Source organism: Carettochelys insculpta, chromosome 2 (genome assembly GCF_033958435.1).
Source record: "Carettochelys insculpta isolate YL-2023 chromosome 2, ASM3395843v1, whole genome shotgun sequence".
In the NCBI taxonomy this organism is placed as follows: domain Eukaryota; kingdom Metazoa; phylum Chordata; order Testudines; family Carettochelyidae; genus Carettochelys; species Carettochelys insculpta.
This window is the reverse complement of record NC_134138.1, coordinates 116,544,961-116,559,838: the sequence shown is the minus strand read 5'-3', so window position 1 is coordinate 116,559,838 and position 14,878 is coordinate 116,544,961. Positions and strand designations below refer to the sequence as shown.

General features: G+C 42.0%; 1 protein-coding gene across 1 annotated transcript; it reads right to left on the bottom strand.

The window, feature by feature from the left end:
- Positions 1–543: 543 nt before the first annotated feature.
- On the bottom strand, positions 544–11,980 carry PRL (prolactin). The gene is made up of 5 exons (XM_074985889.1): positions 11,944–11,980; positions 9,927–10,108; positions 7,594–7,701; positions 5,916–6,095; positions 544–735 (listed from the first exon to the last, which is right to left on the bottom strand). Exons 1-5 carry the CDS (start codon positions 11,978–11,980, stop codon positions 544–546), a joined length of 699 nt encoding a protein of 232 aa, XP_074841990.1.
- Between the last annotated feature and the right edge of the window lie 2,898 nt (positions 11,981–14,878).

Here is a 14,878-nt window from a genome sequence, read left to right as displayed (position 1 = left end):
CCTGTGTGAATTGCCAGGCCTCAAGGCAGTTACCCCCCTTTGTCCCTGATGTCAGCAGGCCTGATGACATCCTTATAATTTTAGAGGTGGAGTGTGAGAGGAGAGAATTAGGGCAGCCCATATAGTGCATCAGTAACTAAAGACAGAGATTCAAAGCTCCAGTTGCTAAAGATTTAAGGCGCAGCAACTATTTTTCCTGCATGGATTCTACTTAGATATTTATGCATTTGGTTTTAAGCATATTTTTATTGGTATTTGCGTGATTTGGTTATCACTGAGATACCAGGTGCAGAGAGATTTAAACAGCAAAGTGTGTTAGTACAGTATGTGACTTTTACAAAAAGTTTTTAAACACTGAGATGAAACAGCATTCTTGGTTGCAGACAGAAACCATGTAAACATGCATAAAAGTTATTGGTGGTCTTCATACAGCACGATGTAATTTCTCAGAAAGTTTGCAACAAAAAAATGGAAAAGCAACAAGAAGAGCCTTATAAATGATTTAGTAATATCATTTCTGCAAGGGAGAGGCTTACTGAATATTTAACAGTTGCTATCATGGATAAGGCGACACTTCAGCAGCTTCAGGTAGTTGTCAATTTTGTGGGAATCCCTACGCAGACAGTGCAGCAGATTGTAAAAGGCGAAGAGACGGGAGTCTTCATCTGCCATTTGCAGGGATGGGAGACCTGACCACCTGGAATAGACTTCATTTTCTATTTCACCGGGATGAACCTAATCAAAATGAAACAACATGACAGTTTTTCATTGACAGCCCTAGTAGACTAAGCAACAGAAGCTAGAGAATCAGACGAGAGTTCTAAGTAGAGCACCAAAGAGCCAAGTAATGCTCATCTTGGGTGTGTTGCCTACTCAACCATTAAAACTTTTACAACTCTGATTTATATTATGGTCCCAAAGGTCTTGCAGGCCTGACACATCCCAATGCATGAACATTTTAAATCTGTATGTCAAAATAATGCTAAATTATATTTTTATCGATATCTGTCCAACATTGCTATCAGTCTTTCATTAAAAGTTTGCTCCCCTACAGGATATACAGTGCTTACATGCTGTCCTACTTGATGGAATTTGGTTTCACAACAAGCTACTTCCTTCCTCAGGTGCAGAGCTGTCAATGGCAGGTGGGTGGATCTGCTTTTCAGATTAAGCAATAGACTTAAATTGCAGCATCAAACGTTTAGGTTGGGCATTAGGAAAATTTTCCTAACTGTCAGAGTGGTTGTAGAATCTCCATTATTGGAGATATTTAAGAACTGGCTGGATAAATATCTAACAGAGATGAAGTAGATGGTGCTTGGTCCTGCCATGAGGCTAGAGGACTAGATTTGATGACCTCTTGGGACCCCTTTCAGTTCTAGTATGCTACGATACTATAATTTCTTTACATGCCTCTCTCCCTCCCCCTGAACCCCACCAGTATTATTTCAGCCCTTCTCTGAGACAATGAATTTGCTAAGGACAGCCTCAGGAGTCCATCAAGAGTGCATCTTTATATTAGATATAAATAATAATAATTGGAGATATGCATCTCCTAGAACTGGAACGGACATTGGGAGGTTGTCTAGTCCAGTCCTCTGCCTTCTTGGCAGGACCAAGCACCATCCCTGACATCTATTTGCCCCAGTCTCTAAATGGCCTCCTCAAGGATTGAGCTCCTAATCCTGGGTTTACCAGGGCAATGCTCAAACCAGTGAGCTATCCCTCCCCTCAGAAATATTCTGTTCTACGAAGCAAATACTGAGTGGCCCATACAACCTCAGGGGGAAACCAAAAGTGATACAGTGAAATTTGATAGTAGGTTACGTGTAAAGACATGTAGTTGGTGAGCCTCTAAAATAAAGATTGGTTAACCTCTCATTTGGAACAGGCTTTCAACCATTTTCTCTTGTCAAGCAAAACTATCCCTAATATCAGGAAGATCACGTGTTCCTATTACCACTTGTGAAGCTGACTTATTTGTTCTCTTTCCCCTGCTCTGCCCCCGACAGTGAAACCAGAGCGAAACAACTACAAACCAAGACTGCCTATGGCTGTCTGTGTGTGGGCATACCACTGGCCACATTACAGTAGTCTTGCCAGTGGACAAGAAATTAGGATTTGACACCAACCTGTTCTTTAAATCTGTTCCTAAATAAAGTGACTGAGAGAATATGTAAGAAGACAATTCTAGCATCATTTGATTTCCACTGTTATCTAAGGCCCCTTCCTGCAGGCTTTTTACCTGAATATGGCTGCAGAGACCTCCTGGTTTAATTGCTTCTAAACAACATCAGGTTGCTCCAAACTGAGAGATTAAGGCCATATTTCCCTCATTTGCATTCCTCTTTCGACGGAGGAATGCAAGTGTAGACACAGCCCATCAGTGACAAACTTCCAGACAGTCTGGTTGAAGTGACATGCCCAGCATCACACAGGACCTCTATGAAAATGGCAGAAATAGCTGAATGCTATCCACAAGGATGCTGTCTTAAGCATGGGACTGTTGTTTTTTGTCTCTGCAACCCACTGCCTCAATCACTACAGACCTTCCTACTTCTATCCTAAATAAGGCAGACAACAGTCTCTTTCTTTACCCAACCCAGGTTCACTCCAAGAACAGGTACAAAGTATGCACAGAATGAGGCAGGCATCCTGTGGAAAAAATATGTGGTCATGAAAGTAAAGACTGGGTAAAAATGCAGACATAAGGGGGCTGAATTAAGGTTTCACAGGCTTCCATTTCCTAACTTTTCCATGCTTGATTTTAAAACCTTAGTAATGTCCTTTTAATGCAGTTTTTTGGGACGTAACTTCCTAGGTTTTTAGGAACAAACTGGTAAAGCAGAAGTTCTCTCATGTGACATCATATGTACACCCACCTGGGAGATTTTCAAAGTTGAAATCTTTAGATTCCCTGCACAGACCGCGACACTCGAGCCAATGGAGTGAACGATGACAGTAGTAGGTTGTCATCCTCTGTGTGAACTAGAACTATAAGGGGATGAGACACTCTTCCAGAGGATTTCACAGATATTTGGTTACAATAAGAATGGTCAGCTTCAGGAGGAATGATTTGATTCAGGGATCTTGAATTCTCTTCCAGGCTTTGGAGAGATGTGGCTCCAAAGTCACCTGCCTGTTTTCCCCACCCTTGACTACATCTGCTTTTTCCTTTCTAGCCTAAGTCTCATTTCTCCTCATGTAGCCAGTACCAGTCTCCATTATTCAGACTTTTTATTCCAGTCCCAGTTCGCCACTCTTGAATCCTCATCCAATTTCTCTCTCTCCCTCCAGGTCTTCCAGTCATCCCTGTCTGCTGTGGCTCCTAGTCAGTCTTCCTCTGTGGCTCCACATCCAAGCTAAGCATCCATCCATTCCCTCACCCCCAGTGCTAGCATCCTTGCCCAGCCAATCCTACTCTCTTTCCAAAACTGTCAGTTATGGTTCTTTTCCCCAAAATGCTCTCCAAGTCTTCATTTCCCCATTGTTCTTGTCCCAGTTTACCACCCCCCCCGCCCAAAGCTGCACCAGTTCTGGGTCTTGTCCTCTCTGTCCATGTCTACCCTAAAAAGTTCTTCCAAAATATTTTTTGAAAGAAGGGGCTCTTTCAAAATTCCGAGCAGAGTGTCTCCACACAAAAAGCATTCTTTCAAAATTAAATTGAAAGAGTGTGGTGCTCCTTTCGAAAGTGCCCTTCCACTCCCATTTCAGGGAGAGCACCACCTATTGAAAGAAAACGTGTGTAGATGCTCTGCAGGCCATTTTTTTGAAAGAGCAGTCCTCATGGCACCTGATTTTTTTGTCCCTGGTCCATTTTTTCAAAAGAGTGGGGGCTGTGTGGACACTCTCTTTGGAAAGAGCAGACCACTCTTTTGATCTGCTTTTTTGCGTGTGGACGCTCTGTTTTGAAAGAAGTTCTTTTGGAAGAGCTCTTCTGGAAGGACTTCTTTCAAAAGATTGCTGCAGTGTAGGTGTACCCTCTATGGCTGTGGCCACACTTGGCCAAAACTTCGAAATGGTTATGCAAATGACCATTTTGAAGATTACTAATGAGGTGCTGAATTGAATATTCAGCACCTCATTAGCATTAGGACGCTTCTGGCTGCCGCACTTTGAAAGCACGCGGCTCGGCGTGGCTACACGGGGATCCTTTTCGAAAGGACCCCGCTCTTTTCAAAATCCCCTTATTCTTCAACACTGTAACGATAACTTGAAATAACTCATGTAATTTGTGCAATGCAAATTGTGTAATTTCTTTTTTTTTTGTCAATTCAGCGCCTCATTAGTAATCTTCAAAATGGTCATTTGCATGGCCATTTCGAAGTTTTGGTCAAGTGTGCCCACAGCCTATGTTTGATTAAGGCACCTCCTTCTTCCATTTAGCCTGGGACAAGCACTAAGAGCATTAAAAGCACAGGAGAGTGAGACTCGCTGCTTTCAGTTATGGTGCCTGGATCCAGAGTCATCAAAGCCTGGAGCAGCCAGGAGTAGCAGTTGCAGGGAAAGGCCATCTCAGGCCCCTGGAGTCTCAGGCTGGGGTATATGCAGTGTAGATGGAATGCTTGGGGAATTAAGCTGCGATGCAGAGGCAAGTCTCTCTTGTGCGGGTATGAGCTGCAAATTTTCAAATGCTTATTTCTTGGAGAAGTTTTGGAGGATCTTCAGGTACAGGCAAAAGCCACCTACCTGCCAGATCTCTAGCGGCTACTCCAAAGTAGGAGACCACTAGAGGTTTTCAAAGGAAGGTTAACTAAATATTTTCCTCTAGCTCTATTCTTGGAAATGACCAAACCATCCTGCCTGAAACTTTCCAAAACAAATCCAGCCTGGGACAGCCATCCAGCATGGGAAATTTCATCCTAAATATTTAGTTTGGAGTTTTGGCCTGTCAGAGCAGCGGGTGATCAGTGCCTGGGAAAGGCAGGAAAAAAAGCCTCTCCAGGGAGCTGCGAGCTGCTGTTCTCCCCACTAGAGATGAGGGAGCAGGAGTGGTGGCAGCACTGCTGTTGCCTCCTGGCCCCAGCAGGGAGAGCCTCTGGGCTGGACCCAGCTTGCCTGATCCAGCCTGCAAGGCTCACGGCTCCATCTCCACAGTCCCCCAGGGGCTGGATGGTGGAGAGGGGAGCCCCGAGCCTCAGGGGGCCAGATTCAAACAAGCCATGGTACAGATCCAGACTGCTTTCTGGGGCTTGCCCACCCCTGCCTCAGGGTCCCTGGACCAGAACCCCAGAGTAGAGGGTGGGCCTGGTGTTCTCCCAGCACCACTACAGGTGCTCCCTCCTGAGAGGGGAAACCAGGACTGTGGAAAGGTTTCCACCCCAAACTGCGGACTGCTCTATGGTGAGGCTGGCTCAGTAGGCTGTGACCCTTGCTCCTAGCACAGGGAAAGAGGCTGTGTTCTGGGTCACAGCAAGCTTCTGAGGTGAACACTAATCTGCCAGAAGTGCAGGACCCTTGGGTAATGGCCAGAGCTTTGCCACAATATGGGTACACCAAAACTGTAGTGCCAAAAGCATATAGCTTCCGAGTGGCCAAAAGAAAAGGAATAAAGGCATTGCTTCTTTGATGAGCAACGTGGGGATCAGATTCTCAATTACAGTCCATCCTCTCATCTGTTGACAGGAGGCTTCTTTTACAGTGCAAATCCAGCAGACCCAGGTTCTATTCCACCTGTACCTTTCCCTGATGTAGGGCTGTGTTCATGAGGGATGGAAGCTAAGCTATTCCATGCCATTCTTCAGGTGGCTTGGGGTCACTTTATGTACAGAATGTCACTGGAGTTAAAGTAGATCAATCCTGAGAATTCTCTGCTTCCATCTGAATCACTCTCCTGCACTGAATAGAGAGAACTTACCTTTTTATGTGGCTTCCAGGAAGCTTTGACCTCAGGATATCAGAGACCTAATGCTCACCTGTCCAACTATTTTCTCCATTCCTTCTAGGAGATCCTTGTTTTGTTCCTCAATCTTCACAGCCTTCCAGAGGATGGTGTCTGGAGCTTCTTTGATGCTTTTTACTTCAGAGACCAGATGGAGCAGGGGATCATTCCAGGAGCGCAGTACTCCCAGCACTAAATTCAGTAAGTCTTCATGCTGTTCATCAACATTATGAAGATGCAATTAAACCAAGAAAGCAACAAGAAAAAGCAGTATTATATTCAGATAACAGCAGCTGTCTGAGACTTCAGAAACCCCAATTTTATTTCTAGCACTGCTTTGCAGCATGCCTTTTTGCAAATTACTTGTTTTCTCTGTGGCTATGGCTACACTGTAGCCATAACTTGAAATAACTTATGTAATTTGTGCACTGCAAATTGTGTAATTTCTTTTTTTTTTTGTTAACTTATTTTGAAGTTAGACAGCACTGATGTTTGAAATAAGTGGCTATTTCGAAGTTTCCACTACCCCTCGTAAAATGAGCAGTACTGGAACTGTACTACCACACTCACAATAGGGCTGCTATATTGATTGCAGGTTTTAGCCTCAGAGTTGCTATTTTGGGATATATTTGTATCCTGAAATAGCAGCTATAGTTTAGCCATAGCCTCTATGGTTCTGTTTACTCCTCTGTGAGTAATGTATTCATGTATCTACAATCAGTGATTGTTAACACTGTGTTTAAAAAAGAACTGGATAAATGGTGATAGAATACTCCAAATACAGTTTGACGTTTTATTATCCAGCACCCCTGGAGAATGGGGGTTGCCGGATAATCAAATGGGCTTGTTCCACTGGCTCCAGTTTATACTAGCTGAAGAGCCTGGCAGATGGCGGTTGACGAAGTGTTCTGGTTATCTGAACACGGGATAACATGGCCTTGATTGCACAAACTATTGCTAAAATTAATCTCCACAGTATACTGTGGAGAGAGGAATGATTAGGTTTAGCCTCTCTGAAGGAAATTGCATTTAATTTGATAATTAGCCAAGTTTTAATGAGACAGGTTTAGAAGTCTGGTGGGACCCAAAAGATAAATCTGAGCATGGAATGGAAGATGCACCCTGTGGTAGGCAACTTAATACCTTTTATAAAGTATTTTTACTGTGTCTATAGAACATAGTAAACATGCCCTGTCATGCTCCTTATCCCCTTTGGAGAATTTTTGCTTCCAGGGAAGGTTCTTCTGTCTGGAAACTTAACTTGCTTGGGGTTAGGTGGAAACTCAAAAAGCTTTTGCTCTTTGGGGAGAGCTCCGAACTATTCTGCTGCACTAAAAGCCATTTAAAGTTGGGACTTACATTCTGCATCTGCTCCCATGCTAAAACTAAGGGAATTTATAACTCTGTTTCATAGTATTCCAAAAGGAAGCTCTTGTGATTGCAAAACTGGAACCAGGGTGCAATGGGTAAAACATCAGACTCTGATATAACTTTTTGGTGGCTAACCATGCACATTGTCCTCTCCAAAGCATTTGCAGTCTAAACCTAGGGTCTCTTACTCATGGCCCATTTTCAACTTAACTTTTACTGGCTGTTTGATTTTGAATTAACCATTTTGTCTCTTTCAGCTAGTTGTGGTCCAGCCTCCTGTAAATTCCCTATTGCCTCTTTCTCCTCCTATCATTCTGATATAGGTTAAAAATGGAACTCACGTGAATCTGCTGAGCTTGCTCCTTGTCTTCAGGAGTGGTTAGGGAGGAGGTGTGACAGCCATTAATGGCCTTGGTAATAAACCCACGGCCTTGAGCATAGCGCTCATCCTGTGGATCAACAACAATGTGCATTTATGAAATTAGAAAATAAACAGATGAGTTATAGCTCAGCTATTCCAAAGGATATTATGTAGGTATTTGTTCCTCTGGTTTCATCACTGTATGTACAGTGCTTGCCCAGCCGCTATATAGAGAAGTGATTTTGGATCAGATTAATTTGAGTTGATAGGACCTAAAACTATGGAAGGAAAATACTTTCTGGATTAGATTCCTGCACAGGATCTATTTAGAATGATAGTTCCTATATTTTATTTACAACTCTTTGTGGTGATTTGAAAACTTAAATCATTTTGATAATCAAGTAGTAGGATATTTGAAGATCTGGTGTGTGGGTGGGGTGGGGAGAGATGCATTCAAGGCAAAATCTTCTTATAAATTGGTCCACAGAATGAACTATGTGGATATCTTTTTCTTCTGCCTCACAATTCCAAAGTTTAAATATATTGTTAGGAATGGCAGTTTCCTCAAATTCTCCAGGTATAATTAGCCTACAGCTTGTTTCTAGGTCTTCATAACCGTGGAGCTATGTCCTTCCAAAAGTAAATTTGTTCAGTCTATGTCACTGAAGATAATTTTTGTATTTCCTCCTTTCCCTCCCAAACTGCTTTATTAACAGTTTTCAAATATAGACCCTTATATGCTTGCCCTCAAATCAGAGGCCAGTGACTGAAAGCCTACAACATAAGAGAGGGTAAGGATATGACCTTCAACTTTAAACAAGTGAAGATAAAAATCAAGAATCAACTCTTCAGCTAGTATAAACTGGCGTGGTTCCATTGACGTCAAAGAAGAAATGCCAATTTATACTGCCTAAGGAGCCATCACTGCATCTTGATGGAATAAAGTAATTTGAGGTCTTTGATATCTATGTTTGTATTGAGTCAGACCAGATCCAGTCTCTCTGAAAAAAGGATCAATTTAATGAGACGTGGTATTGTTTGCTTATGCCCAGGAAAATGTTTCGTGTTGCTTGTTGAAAACTGAAGGTCCTGTCCTCTGGGGGGGAAAAGTGTGTAATCATATAAATTAAAGACTGCATCATAATAAGCGTGGGAGAATATGGTTTTTGTTTAGGTGTATTTTAATGATAATGCCTATTGTTATCATGAAGCATTTTTAGTTATCTTCTCATGGGAAATGAGTAGGTCAGGTGATGCCGGGGGGGGTCAGACAAATAATTACTTAATTACAATAGACGCTAAGATTCAAAAGATTAAAGCTTTATAACTGTTAAGACATGAACTGTCAGCACCACATATCAAAATATACAAAATAAATATTTTTAAATCAAATTCTAATTCATTCTCAAGTAGGATTTTTCTTTCTTTTCCTATCTATAAATTCAGATTATTATTGATGGAAATATTCATTCACTTGTGTGTGGTAAAATCCATAGCATACTGACATTCACCAATACTTTAAGCAGAATCATAGCGTATGCTAAGGGGGATGAATTGACACTGAACTGGCAATAGTTATTCTAGCATTTCTTATCTTTGGAATGCACAAGTTTTCAACATTAATGTTCCTTTAAGGTAGGGTTTTTTTTGTCTGCATTTTCATAGGTGTTTTTAAAAGCAGACAAAACAAAAAAATATCTGTGTGGCACTTTGACACCCATTTAACTCATCACCAAGGGTAGAACCTTTAGCTCCACCACACAGAACTCTGCCTCTGGGCCTAATGGGGTAATGCGTAGCAGTTGTAGGTTGTTACTTTGAGGTGGACCTGTGCTAGAGGGGGATGAATGACCCTTCCAGTGGGCTTCACAGATACATTCTGATAGCAGAGATGTGCTGAGGCCAAGGGCAGGCCTGCACTAGACCTGAAAGTCGATCCCTTATATGTAATTCTAGCTATGACAATTGCATAGCTGGAATCAACTCATCTGGCTGCCCCATCAGCCTCCCTTACTCCTTGCACTAATGAGCTGTACAGGGGATGACTGCTGAGCCCTGATAGTTCACTTTTATGCAGCCCGACTAGGTGCGTAAAGTCGATCTCCCTGTAAGTGTAGATGAACCCTCAGGAATCTTGAGTTCCATTCTACTCTCTGGAAGGGAGAATGCTGTAGTGGACGTAGAGCCTCGTAAACCTTTTTCTCCAAGCCTGAACCATTTCATATTGCTAATCTCTGCTAGTGTGCATGGGTGTGTTTCAGTACTGCACTGCAGTTTCTGTGAGCTCTCACTCACGAAAGGCTGAGTACTTACAAATTCGTTGAACATTTCCGTGGAGAGGGAGTGGATGTAGTGTGAGAGTTTAACTGCACGGTCAAAAAGATCCCCAAGGGAGACCTGACAACCAGTGGACCCACTGGGACAGACTGGCAATGAGGTCACAGCTGTCTTTGGCAGGAACATGTTAGATTCCAGCAGAACCACCAGCAGCACTCCTGTTCAGGTGTAAACCACCCCCACAAATAAAATACACAGATTTAGAATGTGTTATATAACAGAAACTATCAAAAATTTTCTGCAATAAGTGCAAAAAAATCAGCCTTCCCCCCTTTGTAAATATAAATGCATAATTATATTTTCATAGGTAGATAGTTGGGAGAAGTTTTTATTTTCCCTGTCCTCCACAGATGTGCTTTTCTTCTTTGCAAATGTTTGGAGTTTTTAAATTAATTTTGAGGCAGAGTAGTTAGGTCACTCTTTAAAGATTTTGATTGTTCTGGGAATTCCCTCTAAAGATTTCCAGCAGCTGTGCTCCTTAGCAGTTTGTGTTTAACCCTAAAGAGCCTATAGCTAATAAAATCCATAGTGTACTTCACAGAATCTGTTTTCTATCCCAAGAAATAAAATATGTACAGGAGTATTGTGAAATCTTAAAAAACCAACCAAAAAAAAAAAAACCCTGATAAATTAATACATTGGTTGAACGTCTACGATCCCCACATAGCTCGAGGTAAAATGCACCAGAAGACTGGTAAATATACTGATTTATCAAATGTATTTATTCAAACAAAAATGTACCTCATAAAACTGAAGACCACTTTTTATATTGTCTTGTAAAGAAATTGGGTATAGTTCAGCAGGTTTCACTTTGGCTCTGAACTCAAGAAAAGTCCTTTCATCTACACAGGCAGTGTAACACTAACCTCCTAAGCCTCTGGAGCCCAACATGCTAGCGACTAGTCACATGTGGCTACTTGGCTTGAACAATAAACATATTTTCAAAATAACGTGGGTAGTTTTGCTATAGCAGTTGCTGCTACTGCTTCAGAACTCTTTGGACACCACAGTCCTAAGCAATGTATACTCAAAGTAAGGTTGATAGACGAGTGTGCTGGGAAAGAATCAGATGGTGAAGGAACATTTAGGCCTAGATGGCTCAAGAGACTGGGATTAAGTTACAGAGCTATTCACTGGTAAATCCCTAGTTTGATCTGGACAATATTGATTATGACTGAAAATCATTTCTGATGGCTGCTCAGTGATTTTTGTGGGTACTACTAGGTAATCTGGGTGTGCCAATGTCACACCCTTAAATCAATTATAATTGACATTAATCAAAGCACAAAGTGACCATCTGTCCTGTATTGAGTGGGACGGTCACGTATTTGGGAGGCCAAACAGGCATCCTGACTTATTTTTTAAAAGGGACAAACTGTCCTGTATTTAGGAGTTAGGGGGCTGGGATAGGGGTGGGAGCATCCACGGCTGCCTCTTCCCCAGGGCTGAGTGGGGGGGGGTGCCAACTCCCTGGGGATTGGTGCAGCCAGGAGAAGCTGTCCCTCCCCTGCCCATATCTCCCTGTCCTGTATTTGGGACAGGGAGATATAGCCGCCCTATCAAAACATCTTGTTAGTCTGAAACCAGATCTACAGTAAAGACCTATATTGGTATAACTACATTGCCCAGGGATGTGGAAAATCCAACTCTCAGGTAGTTGGATTAATTGTGAGAATGGGAGAAACTCTTCCTTCAACATCTTCACTAATCACCAGACGTGAAGACAAGCCATCAGCAAGGCCAACAGATATAGGACTGAATAGATACAGGGACCAAACTACCTACTCACCTCTGGGAATAGACTCTGTATGGAGGTGGATGAAGCTTGCACTGATGCTGGCTATGCTGTATCTGTTTTATGACTAAAGAGAGGAATTCAGTCTTCAGACCTGTCACTCTAACACCTTTTCTTCATTCTGTACCAAATTCTCTATAACTTTAAAGAAGCAAAAATGAAATAAAATAATAAAAAAGCCGATGGCAAGAAACTTACCCTTCAGTGAAGCCCCCTTGCTCATGATAGTATGCATGTGTGGCAATTTTCTTCACCAGAAAGAAGCCTGAAGTTCTTATTTTCATCTTTTGTGGGTGCCAGCTTTATATACCCTCCAGGCGTCATGCTGCATATATTCAGCAGGTTGGTCCTCATGCTTCCTCGTCATTAGGTTTACATTCTTAATTACAAACATCAAAATGCTCCTCTATTTCCTATTCATATTCAGCATGACTTTATGGCTTGGGGGAGGCAATTTGATAAGTTTGGCTGTGAGATCTTAGAGTGGACTGGATGAGAATGAGAGAGCAGATATAGTCTGTTCTTAGCTCCAAATCCTGTTGCACTGCTATGGGAGTTTAGTTTAGGCCAGAGTATCCTAGTTAAACAGCTTACTATTTTGCTGATAGCTCCCTGCCCACATCAGCGGGGCACATGTATTCTCATTCTTTATTATTATGGGCAACAAAGTAAGAGAAACAGTGCCTTGCACGCTCAACATTATGGAACTTGAAAGAAGTGACACAAATGGCGCTGAAATCTGTCAAGAAGACAGGAGATGGAAGCTCTTCCAAATAAGATACCTCATGTATAACATTAGTATGTCGAAAACTCCATGTGACAGGAACCCAACCCAGTTCAGGAAAGAGAAAGAGAGAGAATAGGAAGCCTGAATTCTAAGTGAAAGTATTCAATCTTTAAATAGTAACCCAGAAGTATCTGAATCTGAAATGTGCCGAGAGGCATGAGTGCAATTCTTTTTAATTAAAAACATCTAAAATAATAATAATAATAATAATAATAATAAAAATCCATACAAAACATAGAGAAATGGTACAGTTGGCATGTTGGTGGCTTATTTAAGTGTTATTAATGGAAACCTGATAAAAGATGAGATTTTTATTATGGATGAAAATTATGTATTTTAAAAATCTGCACATCCAAGGTATTGAAAGTGGATATTGTTTTAATCAAGGGGATGTATAATTTGTTTTCAAGTCTGACATTTCTGTGATAGTCTATAAGCTACCCAATAGGCCCTATGTTATTGTGTGAGGCCCCTGTGCATGAATATATTAGCAAATGCTTAATCTCTCAGCTGTTCCTCAGATCCATTTACCTACAAAAATCTTTTCAAATTAAATGATTTTAATGAATATGGAATTAATTTTAATGAATATCTTACCTTATAATCCATTTTATGATCCATTCCATACCCATATAATGGGCGCATACAGAACTCTGAATTCTTCATTGTTTTGTAATTAAGGATGTGAAGGGTGAAAATTAAAAACATAGAAGGGACAAATTGTCCTGTATTTAGGGAGTTAAAAAGAGTAAACTATGGGAGGCAGTGACTGAGAAACAGTATCCAGTTAGAAATGTGTCAGCAACAGGCTGTAATTACTAACAACTTCTGCTCAGGACTTGGTCACCTATTAAACTCTTAAGGGAACAGAATCAAAATTAGGCTTGGTTTGAGATGAGTCTTTACTAGAGGAATCAGAGAGTTAGATATAACATTGAAAAGGTGAGAATCTGATGGTGTAAAGTTGGGACGAATAAAAGAAGGGTATTTTGGCCAAACCACAGCAAAAAAAAAAATAAAGTCAGATACTGGATCTTGGGCAAGTCACGTGTCAGGCTCAGTATGTCAGTCAGATAAACTCACCTAACTCACTGGGATATTTTTGAGTTCACAATATTTGGAATTCTCAGATGGAAACCACTGAAGAAGCTCAAAAGTCATCTTCAAATTCGGTAGACAGCTGCATTAGGAATCGCTGGGGCCTTGTCTTCACTTGATGCTGCTGCTGCACTTGACCCAGTAGGTGTCAATATAGAAGGACTAGTGAGGATCTGCTAAAGTGATGGCCGAGGACTCTGGTACTCCAGCTCTCTGGCGGCATCTGTACTATGAAATGAAATCGATTTCTTAATGCTTGGTTTCATCCATTCGATTTTGAGCATTTTCACCTTCCCAGATGCTCCCCACAAAATTGACTTACTGCTGCCACACACAAGTAGCTTCAACCAAGTGCTTCTGCAGTATATTGTGGGAACCTATTCCACAGTTCCCTGAGCCCTGTTGCATTCTGGCCCAGCAAGTAGATGTGGGTATATGATGCCATCTTCCCACATTTCATTCCCTTCTTTCCCCTGCCATGTTAAATATGTTTAAGTAGACACGGGTGCTACACTGAAGCTCAAATTAATCATCAGTAATGGGCCAGGGCGGCTAACAGACAGCACACTTTTGACAGCCATGAAATTCGTGATTACCCACAGAGGCCCTTTCTGGAACTTGAATCTGGATTTAGGCCGTTTGCAACAGAAGACTCTTATGTCTAAATAGACACAGTTGTTGCACTAAAACTTGAATGAATCATCAGTACTGGCCCAAGGTGGCTAAAAGACAGTACACAGTTGACAGCCATGAAAATTGTGACCGCCCACAGAGGCCCTTTTAGGACATTGAATCTAGATTTAGGCCTCCTACCAAAAAAGACCCTCATGTCTAAGTAGACATGGTTGTTACACTGAAACGTGAATGATTCATCAGGCTAAAAGACCCCAGACTACAGCCAGGGTTGCACCTGGAAAAGAAGACCCTTAGGACAAGAATATTCCCTGATGCAAGCCTTACTTCAACAACTGTGGTAACTGTATAGCTAATACATTGCCTTCATTGAGACATGTATGGCTCAGGGCAGCTACAAGACCCCCCCCAGCCACAGCCAGCCCCCCCCCCCCAAAACCATGACTGCTGATGCAGATGTACCCCGGGCAGCTACAAGACTCCTGGCTCCAGCCAGGCCCCCAAAATAGTGACCTTCAGCATGCACAATCTGCCTGGCACTTTGCGCAGCATGTCCTTTTATTGATTCGGGGGTCAAGCCACTTGATGCGGCTGGGTGTGGGAATGTTCCTGACT